The sequence below is a fragment of the Mastigoproctus giganteus genome, unplaced genomic scaffold (genome assembly GCF_048544385.1).
Source record: "Mastigoproctus giganteus isolate SK-2022 unplaced genomic scaffold, ASM4854438v1 scaffold_15, whole genome shotgun sequence".
Lineage (NCBI taxonomy): Eukaryota > Metazoa > Arthropoda > Arachnida > Uropygi > Thelyphonidae > Mastigoproctus > Mastigoproctus giganteus.
Genome location: NW_028328292.1, coordinates 914,843 through 928,227, shown reverse-complemented (window position 1 = coordinate 928,227; position 13,385 = coordinate 914,843). Strand labels below are relative to the sequence as shown.

Genomic DNA, 13,385 nt, shown 5'->3' with positions numbered 1-13,385 from the left:
AGACCAAGACACTTGGATACAAAACTACGATCGGCCGAAAGTAAGCCACCTTTTTGGCACCAGCGGAAACCTGTCACATTTTTTTTTTTTTTTAGTAGTTGTTGGCGCATCGGCTTCTGTGGCCATAATGCACCTTCCAAGGTTTTTGCAGTACTTTGATCCAAGCCCGAGGCGGGATTCGAACCCGCGACCTTTGGGTTGCTAGGCAGGCACTTTGCCCACACGGCTAGCCCGGTCGGCGACCTGTCGCATTTAAAACATACAGTACAGTATTCCTTAATTTCCTGGGTATTATGTAACGAGTTCATCGTGACCTCTATTCCACTGTTCTTTAAACTATTGAATTCAATTATAATATTTCTGATAAACAGTTTTAGCGTTCACCATTGTTATTTAAAAAATCCTTGTAAAAAGAATATATAAATGAAGCTATATGTTTTTATAAATTTATATATGAAGGATTTTTTTTTTTAAATATACTCGTATATAAAGTATAACTAGGGTACCAACTGTCAGAAATTTATAAAATTTTCACTAGGCGCGCAGTTGAATAAAAGTTTGCCCACGCCTTCTTTAACCAAAGCAGTCCTATTTACATTAAAGTAATTTCATTGCCTAGTATGTTTAAACCTGTTACCAGGTCGCCCTGGTGCAAATAAATATATCCTCGTATAGATAAATGAAATTATTATTTATTTATTATTATTTTTTTGTTTGTTGATGCTTTATAATTTTGCTTACTGACATTATTTGCCACTACTAATACTAATACTAAAATGATAATATCTCTATGTTTGTTTAAAGTTAACCAACATACAAAGGGTACTAGGAAAGTTTTGCAATACAGCTTTGTTTATTTAATTTTTTCAAAGTAATTTCCTCTACATTCAATACACCTCTCCATCCTCCGAAACCAATCTTTAAACCAGTTCTGCCAAGTTTCACTAGGGAGTAAAGCACACTCGTTGTCCCAAGCCCGTAGAAGGTCCTCATCACTGGAAAACCGCCTCCCTTTTAGCTTCATTTTCATATGCGGGAACAGTGCAAAGTCGCAGGGAGCAAGGTCTGGACTGTAGGGAGGGTGCTCGAGAAGTTTCAGTCCTGTCGTGGTCAAATATTCGGTGCAGACTTTGGCGCGGTGAGCTGGAGCATTTTCGTGATGGAGGTACCAGGTGTCCATTCTTGACTTTGGCCGCAGGTTCTTCATAGATCCAATGACTTTATGCAGGCATTGTTCAGTATACCACTTAGCTGTGACTGTCTTCTGCGTGTCCAAAACGACACGTTCCACAATTCCACTCGATTTGAAAAATACAGCTATCATTTTCTTCTTTACAGATCGGGATTTTCTGACAATTACGGGTGTGTCGTCATCATCAAAGACCCAAACTTTGTTTTGAGCCTTGGTCGGCAGATCGTAATAGTACAGCCAAGTCTCGTCACCTGTCACGATGTTGTTCACATACCGAGATTGTCCCTTATCAAACTTTTTTAACATCTCCCGGCACCAAGTCACACGTCGTGTCATCTGCTCTTCAGTCAGTTGATGCGGCACCCAGAGAGAACAAAGTTTCTTCACGTGCAAATGATCTTGCAGAATCGAACGAATTGCTGGTGCATTTAGGCCCAAAGTATCCTCTATCTGTTGGTAGGTCACTCGCCTGTTTTCGTCAAGCATTTTCCTCACAGCAGTAACGCTTTCCTCCGTGACTGACGTTCGTGGCCTTCCCGGCCTCTCAGAATCCTCCAGAGTGAAATTTCCCCTTTGGAATTCTCTATACCACCTGAATATCGTTGTACGATGTGGACAATCATCATCTAGTGCAAGAGTCATTTCTTCTAAGCACTGGTCTATGGTTAAACCATGCACGAAATTATACCGCAAAACTGTCCTTATCTCATTTCGTGACCACGATGCCATCGCAAGCACTTTACACTCTCACTACTAATGAATAACTGAGCCCATCGACTTGGCGCGGCGGCTACTATGCACGTATGAACATGTCTCAACATGCAGCAACAAGCAGCTTCCTGTGATTCATTGTTGCGTCATATTGCAAAACTTTCCTAGTACCCTTTGTATATACAGAGAGTTTCAGAAATATGTGTAAAAAAATCTGGGACGTATTACAGGGTCCAAAATAAGGAAAAAATGAGTCATAAAAACATAAACCTAATCCGAAATGTTACGGAGCTATGGCTGTTTCAATTTCAAAAAACGGTCATGAAGATTTTAATGATAAAACATAATAAATATAATTAAATAAAATATAAGAATTAACGACAGCAATAAACACTTTACTTTGATTATTATTTTTTACCATTTAAAACTCTATAACCACTTTTTAAAATTCTAACACCATAGCTTCACACCCGTTTAGAATTGCACCCACTTCCTTCTTATATTGGATTTCCGGAATTTTTTGTACATATTTTTTTAACCCTGTATAATCAAAATTACACAGATTATTGCGATATTTATTTAATTAAACTAATTTTATATAAAAAAACAAAGTCAGTGAAATGGTCTTTTTATACTCGAACATCTTAGATGTAGTTTTTTCTTGTTGATTTGAGAGTTGCAGAACTTCGAATTTTTACGTATACAGTATTTCATTGAAACATTAATAAACGATATCTGATTGAACTGAAATCACTAGCTGTGCGAATCGCAAGAGATGTTGAGAGTGCCCATAAATTATGTGGAAAACTGCTATCTTCAAAGATACGTGTATCAACAAGTCATCCTCCGTGACAGTACAGTGGCTGTACCATCTGTCGCTAGTTTGAAGAAGTCTGGGTTCAAGTTCAGTCGTATACTAGAGGAATTTCTAAAAGCTTCTTCAATCGGGGCTGTAATTAACAAACCAATGCGGTGGGAATAGGGTTTTCCTCGTGAGTTATTCCGGGTTTTTCAGCTCTCACCACATGCGAATCGGAATTTGTACAGACATACAACGGCAAATATGATCTAAGTCGCTGATGCGTCTACAACAACCAAATAGTCTTCAAAGCCTGAAAGTTGATTTTTCTCAGGATCAAGGAATATAAGTCCGACGATATCATATAACCATTTTCCAGTAACACAATCTGAAACCTTATAATCTCTGATTAATCCACTTTTCTGTATTTTATATAGGCATATCATTTTATAAAATTTTATTTGAAATAACACCTTAATTTAAAATTGCTATTTCTATATTGGCAAAATGAAATAAAAATAATCACAAAAAAAATTTACTTTTCATTACTAGCTGATATAACACCTGAATCCAATTACAGAAATGTTAAGCTATATAGTACTGTGCTTGAATAATTATTTCAAAATCAATTACCGCTTTGGTTGGTTCAGAAATCAACTCCATTGATTTAGCAGACAGCACGCAACATTTTCACTACTAAAGGGATAAAATACCCATTTATGTGACCACGAATAGAAAAAAATCTGTTGTAAAATCTTCGTGTAGTATTGAAGAGTTTTGCCAACATAAATTGTTGACGCAGAATAAAAAAATAAGATATTTGTTTAACAACGAAAATATAACTATTTTATTAGAAGCCATTATATAACTTTCGAGCATAAAGGCAAGTAAGGTTCACGGAGTTGATGACAAATAATTTTGAGGGAGGTCGTCAGGGAGTGTACTGAACCATTGAGGTTAATTATGAGGGCATTTTTGGATTCAGGAGAGATTCCTTTGAATTGAAGAAGTACCAACGTATCCCTAATATATAATGGCGGTTCTAAGGATGAAGTCGGTAACTCCAAACCAGTTAGTCTGACTTTAGTGGTAGGGAAAATCTTAGAGGCAATGATTAATAGTGCAATTTAAGGACACTCAGATAGATATAGAATTCTAAAGGACATACAATATGGTTTTAACTAACTTAGTCGGCTATTTTGACACAGTTTACGAGTGAACTGGATGTAGGGAACAATTTCAACATAGTTTATTTGGATTTTAGCAAAGCATTTGACTCAGTCCCTCATGAGAGGTTATTGTATAAGCTATAACAAATTGGAATTACTGAAAATATTCTAAGTTGGATTGCAGGGCAGAAGGCAGACTAGTGTAATTAATGGATATTTTTCAGGTTGGTGTAACGTCGGACGTGGGGTCCCCCAAGGATTGGTTCTTGGACCAGTATTGTTTCTGATCTTCATAAACAACATTGATGAAGGGATAAGGGGCATGATGTCAAATTTGCAAACAATGTAAAGACTGAGAGAGTCATTAATAATCAGTACCATTTGAACTGGCTTCAAGAATGGTCAGGAAGTATCAGCTACGTTTTAATGCGGCAAAATGCAGTCTTACACTTGGGGAATGGCAACCCCAAAATAAATTACACCCTTGATGGGGTTGAATTATAAACAGTAGAGGAAGAAAGGGATCTGGGAATTACGATACAGAGAGATATTTTCTGCGCAGTGTAAACAGACAGCCAAGAAAGCCCATTATCCTGTAGAGATAGGGAGGTCATAATATAAGGCAATTGTAAGACCACATTTGAAATACCGTATTCAATTATGGAGACCTCATCTGAAAGAAGACATTGAGCTTCTTGAAAGGGTCCAAAGACGGTCAAATCGCATGGTGAGATCAACAAACGGGCAATTGTAGGAGGAAAGGCTCCGATCATGTAGGCTACAGGACTTGGCAACCAGGCACCTCGAAGGTGACCTGATTGAGGCTTATAAAGCTCTGAGAGGATTGAGTAAAATTAATGAAGGTGGAATTTTCACTGTTATAAAGAACTTCAGAACTAGGAGCCATAAATTCAAATTTCAGGGCTTGAGGTTTGGATTATATTGTAGGAAGTTTTCTTTTAGCCAGCGAGTCGTTGACAGCTGAAACAAGTTGCCCTCGCAGGTAGTTGAGGCTGACAGTTTGAATGAATTCAAAGGTCAACTGGATAGTTGCCAATGTGATGAGGGAAGTACATAATTTGTATTTTCTTATCTACTTTTTTTCTTTTTTCTTTTTTTTGCCAGTGCAGCAAAAGCCGGTGGCTATCTTGCACTATTAGGAAAACGGACACAAATCTCGTATACCATCCATAAAAAAAAAAAAAGTTTGTTTGTTAATTATACCTTTGCAAGTGCAGTTCTGTACGCAAGTCTCCGTAATTTTTGGAGGCCTGACGTAGCCCAGTGGTCAGGAGCGAGAGTTTTTTTTTTTTTGTTGGCGCATCGGCTTCTGTGGCTATAATGCACTTCCCAAGGTTTTTTGCAGTACTTTGATCCAAGCCCGAGGCGGGATTCGAACCCGCGACCTTTGGATTGCCAGGCAGGCACTTTACCCACCCGGCTAGCCCGGTCGACGGAGCAAGAGTGCATATCACGCGTTCCTTGAGTAGACCGGGGTTCAAGCCCATGACTACTAAATACGATAAATATTTGTATTGGCGATTTATTGTAAACTCTAATGACTTAGTTGTCGTGCCAGAGTATAAACAGAAAATTTATTACTATAAAACAAAATTTACAAAATTCAAATGTCTACAGTCAGTGGCAGATTCAGGGTAGGGGCACCGATGCCCGTGCCTCCTCCCCCCACTGTCGTTTTTCGGAAAATATACACCAATCGTTTAAATTCCCTTTAGCTACAATTTTTTTTTTTTTTTTCATTGTTAAATAGGATTATATTATATTATATCAACATAGGATTATATCTATTTTTGCACTGTCTCAGCTATTTTCAACTGACTACAGTTGTCAACACTGATGCTAACGTGATCGCCATTCTAGTGCACAAAATGGTGCCCCTCCTGTCATTTTTTTTTTTCTGGATCTGCCACTGTCTACAGTGATGGAAGCGGTATTGTAAACAAATGAAATGAATTTGGGATCTTGATAAGGTTAACTAACGCTCATGTATTTGGGCTTACTAAGACAATTTAATTTCTGTGAATATTGTGATCATCAGAGGAAGAAGGCACGGAGACGCGGGGATGTGATACTTCCCGTAACTGCCTGAAGGTGACAACAATATTCCCTGAGACAGATCAAGGAACGCGGATGTTAAGTCTGTGTGGTGTGAAATGATTTGCAGTAGTAATGACAGGTGGGTAGGTTATAGGCAAATTGACTCTGAGGAATATGACAAAAATCGCTTCAGACAGACTGAATGGGCTATTAAGTACGATTGTCTCATTATGAGCGATTTCAACCTGCCTCTTATACACCGGGATATCTTTACTGGAAATACACTACTGTATATGGTTTATTTAATAAGCTGTATGACTGCTGCTTACCCCAGCATGTCCGAGACAGTACAAGGGGCCTTAACGTCCTAGATCTGGTTCTCACTGAGTCTAATTGTATCATAAACTTGACAGTGGGTGAACCAATAGCAGGCAGTGACCACAAAACTATACAATGGATTGTATCTAAAGAAATCTATAGTTGGCAAAAGTAAAGGCGAGAGGATACTATACGGGAATGAGATATTTCTTGGGCTCGATTAACTGGAGTGATTACTGTATAGTGTCGAATACAAATATCCTATGGGAAATCTTCAAAGGATTCATCCTCGAGGCCAGAAACGTATTCGTACCAATGTAAACGTAAGAGCCTAAATTAATGACAAATGAGGTTAAGAGGTTAATTGAGCAAAATAAATAAGCATGTGAAAAGTACAAACAATCACGGATTCTGATTTGTATGAACATTATAAAAGAATATGTAACAAAGCCATTGATGGCGTAAGACAGGCGAAAGCTGATTACGAGATTATTTGATCCACTCTATTTTTTATAACCACATTAAGAAAATTCCCTATAAAAAAGAAGAGTAAATCAAATATGACCCTTAAATTGTTGCAGTAGAAAGTTATAGAAAATCCAACTGATCAGCAGGAATGGCAAATGAGTTGAACAGACTTCCATTCAACTCGTGAATGTATAAAACAGCTGGAAATGTAAATTAGAGCATTTTTTGACCCCTGGAAGATCCCCTTGAAGTGTAGAAGTGCTAATGTCTCCCCAATTTACAAAGTGGTGCTAAATAGGCCAGTGAGTTTGAGCTATGTTGTAGGGAAGATCAATGAAGTCTGTGTTTAAGGATGCGATTCAAAACCATCTCGACAAGAATACTTTGAACAGATCCCAGCATGCGTTCGTTAGAGAGGAGGTCATCCTGAACAATTTGGTAAATTACTATGTACTTATTAAGCAGCTGGATGCAGGTTACAACGTTTTTAATATCGTACAAGCTTTTAATATCGTACCTCATGAAAGACTGCTAAATAAAGTGGAAGAATTTGAAGTTCCTACGCTGAATCGCAAGCTTGCTAAAAGACAGAGGGACAGAAGAAATAGTCAGCCTGCGGAGTAGACCACTGTTTCCCCTCCTATTTATAATTTTCATAAATTATTCTGACGAGGGTGTCCAAGGGAAGTTGTCAACGTTTCCTGATGATTTGAAGGTAATAATAAATAATAAATAATGATGATTTGAAGGTAAAAAGGCTAGTTAAAAATTCGTTCCAAGTCATGATACTTAAAAAAGATTTGGATCGGTTGCATACATGACTCGTAAAACGGCAATTAAAGTTTAATGCTTCTAAATGTAAAGTTATGCATTTGGAGAACAGAAATCCTGGAATCACGTATATGCTAATGGGAGAGGAGCTAAAAATGAGTAAAAAAAAAAAAATCTTTCTATATTTCTGTACACGTTCTCAGCGTGTTTAATCTGAATAATTAAAGGATTGAGTTTAGTATGTTAATAATCTAAAAGGGATGAACCAGAGGTCTTATCTCAAACAGTATACAAATTACGCATAAAAGTGGTCCTTCTATGACAGGGAAAATGGCATATAAAAATTATAAACAAAAATGAAAGATTTCAATCTCTTTTAAAAGTTTTTAAATACTTAGTGAAATTTAAGGAGGAAGATGAGAGATTCCAAGCAATTAGTATTATTGGCACAACCTCTCCCTTTCTAGGTAGCGACGCCCCTGTATATATACCTGTGTCACATCGTTATCGTTTTCAAATTGTAATGGGCAAACATGCTGGGAGGGCAAGGTCACGCTTACTTGAAGCGATCCTGTATCTAAAGGTACCGTGCCAACACGTGACCGTGGTTGTAAGAAGATGCAAAGCAAGTAACAAGAGAGAGAGAGAGAGAGACTAGGAATGAAACGAGATGGGATAATGCTATAAAAATAAGTACAGTAGTTCGCAAAACAACTCTAAGGAAGAAAGTGTTTCTGATTTGGAATTCTAAACAAGGACAATTAAAAATGAATGAAATAATTGGTCTTTTGTCGCAAATAACGTGAGAACATTTTTATTTCTAACCTTTCGTTAAAACATTTATAACAGTGTAAACAACAAAAGCTATCCTCATTCCTCTACCTTTGTCAAAATGCTATTTTCAAATTTTTTTTTTTTTTCAAAATGTTATCATATCTTTCACCTCCTTGGGTCTTCGTATATTACAAATTTCATCCCTCCACGTCTAGCAACTTTGAATTTAAGAAATTCCTTTAATTTAAAAGTAACTTCCCCCAGATCCAAAATTTTACATTGTGTTCAAATTCGTTAGGAAAAAGCGGTCCTATGAATTTCATTTCTGCACTCCAAACAATTTCGCTGAAATCGTTTGACAGAAAAAGAACAAACTGAAACATAAGCTCATTTCATAGAATAAATAAATGAATAAAAATAAAATAAATGAAAAAAATCACTTTGTAATTTTACTAAGCGTTCCGGCGAAAACTGCATTATAAAATGGGACAGAAATATTAGAAAATACGAACAGGCGAGAGAATTTATGAACTTCGTGTAATTTTTATGGCTATACTTACAGCGTTTCATATTTCATTGCAAGTGATAATAACCATACAGGGTATGGTTATGAAAGATGTAAAATTAAGTTAAGTTTAAGGTATTAAAAAATGCTGTTTTATTGCAACCTTAAATAATTTCTTAAAATCTACTTAGAAGCATAAAAATAAAGTAATTTTCTTCAACCTCGAATAAGGATAATAAAAATCCCAAAAGGAAAGTCATTTTCTGCAAATTGAAATAATAATAAATCGTGTGTGTCGCGTGCGCGCATATGCTCATGTGATGAGAGACCTAACAGGAAAAAAAAAAAAAAAAAAACACCTGGAAAATGATAAGAGCAATGTAATATATTATATTTTAAACACACGACATTAATAACAAATTAGCATTTGTTATTAAACGCGTATAATTTTAATAAAACAAAAATATACAATATAATTTAATAACTATTAAATATAATATATTTCATATTATTCAAATAATATTTGAACAAGATTATTTAAACATTATACAACACTGTAGGGCAAAAAAGTATTTTCTGTTTTATTTTTAAAAGTAAATTTAAATTTTTTTTTATTATTATTATTATTTTTAATTTATATATATTTACAAATAAAGATTTCTAGAATCAATTACTGGTACTTATCAAGTGTGAATGTGAGAGACTGTCAATGAGTAAAATAGACATTCCTTACTTAAGAGGAATAATAGGCATTCATGTTAATTAATTAAGTACAGATATGAACGACGATGCAATAAGGCGATAATATTTCTAAAATTTGCATTTAATATTAGAATGAGGGATCAATTGATGTTCAATAAATCCGAAATACCGTCCTGCGTATGATCCTCTCCAGTGGCGGATCCTTGGGGGGGGCACCATTTTGTGCACTAGAATGACGATCACATTAGGATCAGTGTTGACAATTGTAGCCAATTGAAAATACACAATAAAAACGACAATACAGCTGAAAATTACATATGAAAAATGACATAGCTGAAAATGCACAGCTGAAAATGACACAATGCAAAAATAGATATAATCCTGTTAACAATGAAAAAAAAAATTTTTTTTTTTTTTTGTAGCTAAAGGGAATTTAAACGATTGGTGTATATTTTCCGAAAAACGGCAGGGGGGGACACGTGCCTCGGTGCCCTACCCTGAATCCGCCACTGATCCTCTTCAACACCCCCCCCCCTCAACCCCACGGCAAAATTAATATATTTGGTTAAAGATAAACATATCAAAAAAAATAAATATTAAAGCTGTTTGCAATTATGTTACACATGGATTTGATAACTGTTGCCCTAAATATCACTCATTCACAAATGTATTCATTTAAATACCATAAGAAAAATATTCCCACGACTTAAATCATAACTGTAAATAACAAAAATGGATATAATATAAATGTTATTCATATTCCCACACCTACACTACTGATTTTACATTTTATTTTGGCAACCGTACAATCATCAGCTTTTTATATAAATCTACTACTAATGACCAGCTAGAATTAAATAACAACAAAATACTGGAGACAAACAAAAAACATTAAGTACTTACCCTTGAGCCGGGTGAGAGAAGGAGGGCAAGCGTGGATCCCAGACATAGCGGCCCTCGTGTGTCCTCTGGTCCACAGGCAGGGGAACATTCACTGCAGCGAAGGCACTGGAGAATTGGAGGGGTAAGCCTGAAAGGTCACACGAGAAGGTTTCAGGCATGTGGTTGACGACAAGTGTGATGTGTCCCGGCACTGACCATTATGTCCGGCAGGTCACGTCACTCTGCTACTACCACTACGTCTGCGGCCCGTTTCCCGTTTCGTTGGCTGGAGAGTGGAACTGAAGAGGAGGGCACTGCGGGGAGCCAGGGGCTAGGCCCGCTGGAATAGACACATAATGCATGGGTTTGACAGATGCCAGAAAGCGTACGGCAGACCATGAGAACCATGCCTCTTAGGCCGCCCGTATACGGTCGAGCCCCTGTGGAATGCCGCGCACCCCGCTAGTCGAGAGGCCGGGGCCTGGTTTGTTGCACGAGCGGGACAAGTGTAATTAAGTTTTCACAGCCAGGGCTCGCTCAATAGGATGGTTCCCCGACAATGAGTGGCGAGGGACTGTCAGCCGGAGATAGATGACTTCCAGCCCTGCGGCCAACCAAACCTGCTCTCCTGTTCGCCGCGTCGACCCTAGCGCCGCCAGTAAAGCCCTTTCAAGGGCACCATAAAGCGGGCTACACACCTACTACATGTCCAGTACTGACCCTCCCCGCAGTGACAAGGTCAGAACAGCCGTTTCGGTTGCCAATGGGCAGCGTTTTCTTCTTTTTGGAAGCACATGACCCCTAATGACAAGCTTTAATGCGTCTAATAGACGTGCAACTTTTGCAATAAATGCGAATAAATCGTTTCTCACTTAGGTGACCAAACGTTTCAGGGTGTCGTTATTCGAAGAAAACTATAGTAGTAGCCGAAGCAGTAGTGGTAGTAGTAGTAGTAGTATGAACAGTGACATTTATGTTCAACCAGAATAAATATTCAAATCATTTATTTAGTTTTTATTCATTTAATTATTTATTTGTTAGTCAAAAACATTATATAAAATGGCATAAGCAACAACAATTATGAATGATATTACTCAATGAATTAAAAACATGTTAGTATTATTTGTCACTTTTTTTAGCTAAGCATCCTTGAATTAACAAGGTAGAGGGGAAAAAAATCAAAGATGAAAGCCCGCTGCCATACCTCCTTCCTTTCTTTTGCGGAAGTAACTACCTTTTAAGATTGTTTGTTTTGTTTTTTGGAGCATTAGCAACTAAGGCCATATTGCTCCGGGATATGCGGTGGTCATTCCCTGACCGTTCCGCATCCTCCACCTTTTAAGAAAATAGGTGGAATAAACAATAGGATTGTTTGATTATGATATTTGAAACTGACATAAAAATTAACGTCACAGGTCACCACTAACTGGACTGCCAAGAATTTCATCGTAGAGGAGAAACAACAGTGAATAACTGCTGTCAGTACTTAAGTCCCGAGTGTTTTCACTAGGTAGAGAATTCGATTAGTCACTCAGGATCCTTCATTCATTCCCAATCACACTGATCAATCCCAACCCTCCTCCTCCTTTTTGGAGTGCGAAGCCACTTATAAATAGTCTCTTACTAATAAAAGTAAAAACATGTTCAAAGCTAAAGTTTCATTTGGCAAACTTCCCAACAAAGATGGAAATGATAGAAAACGAAAGCTGTTCAGTAATGACGCCACACGACAGTTATCATACTTTTCGTTAATGATGATTAAAGTAAGATAAGAAGAAAGAAAAAATCCATCCCCAGCTACTATATCCCAAATACTGCGATACGAACTTAGTTTATCTGTTTTTGTAAAAAAATTAGAAATTTGAACAGCTACATGTATTTTCATTACTGACAATCTATTTAGTGCAATCTATTTTATGAGACGGAGTACATCTTATCTGAGAAACTTGTGTCATTCTAAACAAAGCACTCAACTCGGAAAGAAAGGTGGTACTGTACAGCAACGTGCTTCCACAGTTTTAATGCATATTTTCAGTGGTTATTTTTCAATAGTTGAGCAGCAATTTTTGAATATTATACAGAATATTAGTTAATATTTTAATTAACTAATATTCAGATATTATTATTTAGAGATTAACTAATAAGATAATGACATATTGAAATAGAAAAGACTCGATCGAATTATTAAACTAGGAAAAAAGAGAAAAGCAGTGCTTGTGTTGTACATACACACTGGCACAATATGGCTTAAGATGCTGATGCAAAAAGCTACAACAACATGCTTCAAAAGTTCACTGAGAACACCTATTTTAGTCTGCATATCCTTGTTATGATAATACCTTACTCGTACTGTCAGAGCCTTTTCTCAAGGCATTTCTGGGACTACTCAACACCTTGAAAAACAGGTACGACCACACCGAGTGGTTAAGTCAAAGATGCGTGTTCGAATGGATAACGCTATATAAAATTCAATATTATTATAGTCGCTATTTTGTAAACTCTTCTGATTCTACTAGCATTTCCAAAACAAAAAAAAAAAAAAACCAGAAATTAATTAATTTATTTATTTTAATTAATTTCATTCAGAATTCAAATGACAATTTACGTATTCTGATTTATTCACATCTCTGCTCACACTAAAGCTACCAAAAGTTATAATACAGTTATTAATCAATCCAAACTAATCTTTGAGCAGGCTAAACACACAAATCTTGCTTCTTATAAAAATGCTAGTCGAGCCTTCTTTGGCCAAAACTAATGGCCGCAACTTTTCTCCATCTATACATCCACCTCTGTTGCAACTTGATAGGTGTATTGCATCCTCAACTAAAGATAAAGCTGACTTATTAGCATCCTACTTTTATTCCGACTCTTGTAATCTATTAATCGATGATTTTGGTAAATCGCCTCCTAACTTGCCAAGCACACTCCCGTAAATGCCTCCAGTGGTCTTCCAACAGGAGAACTCTGAATTACTTTTATGTAAAGAAAGCACCAGGTCCTGATGATATTTCTCCTTTTGTTCTCAAAATCTGT

The 13,385-nt window shown here is 36.8% G+C and overlaps 1 protein-coding gene across 1 annotated transcript in view; it reads right to left on the bottom strand.

Moving 5' to 3' along the window:
• Positions 1–13,385, bottom strand: part of LOC150074899 (transcription activator GLI3-like) — a 331,720-nt gene that overhangs the window by 174,536 nt on the left and 143,799 nt on the right. The window contains exon 3 of the mRNA XM_090389398.1: positions 10,371–10,497. Coding sequence (XP_090245524.1) covers positions 10,371–10,497 — 127 coding nt within the window. The remainder of the gene's footprint in view (positions 1–10,370; positions 10,498–13,385) is intronic.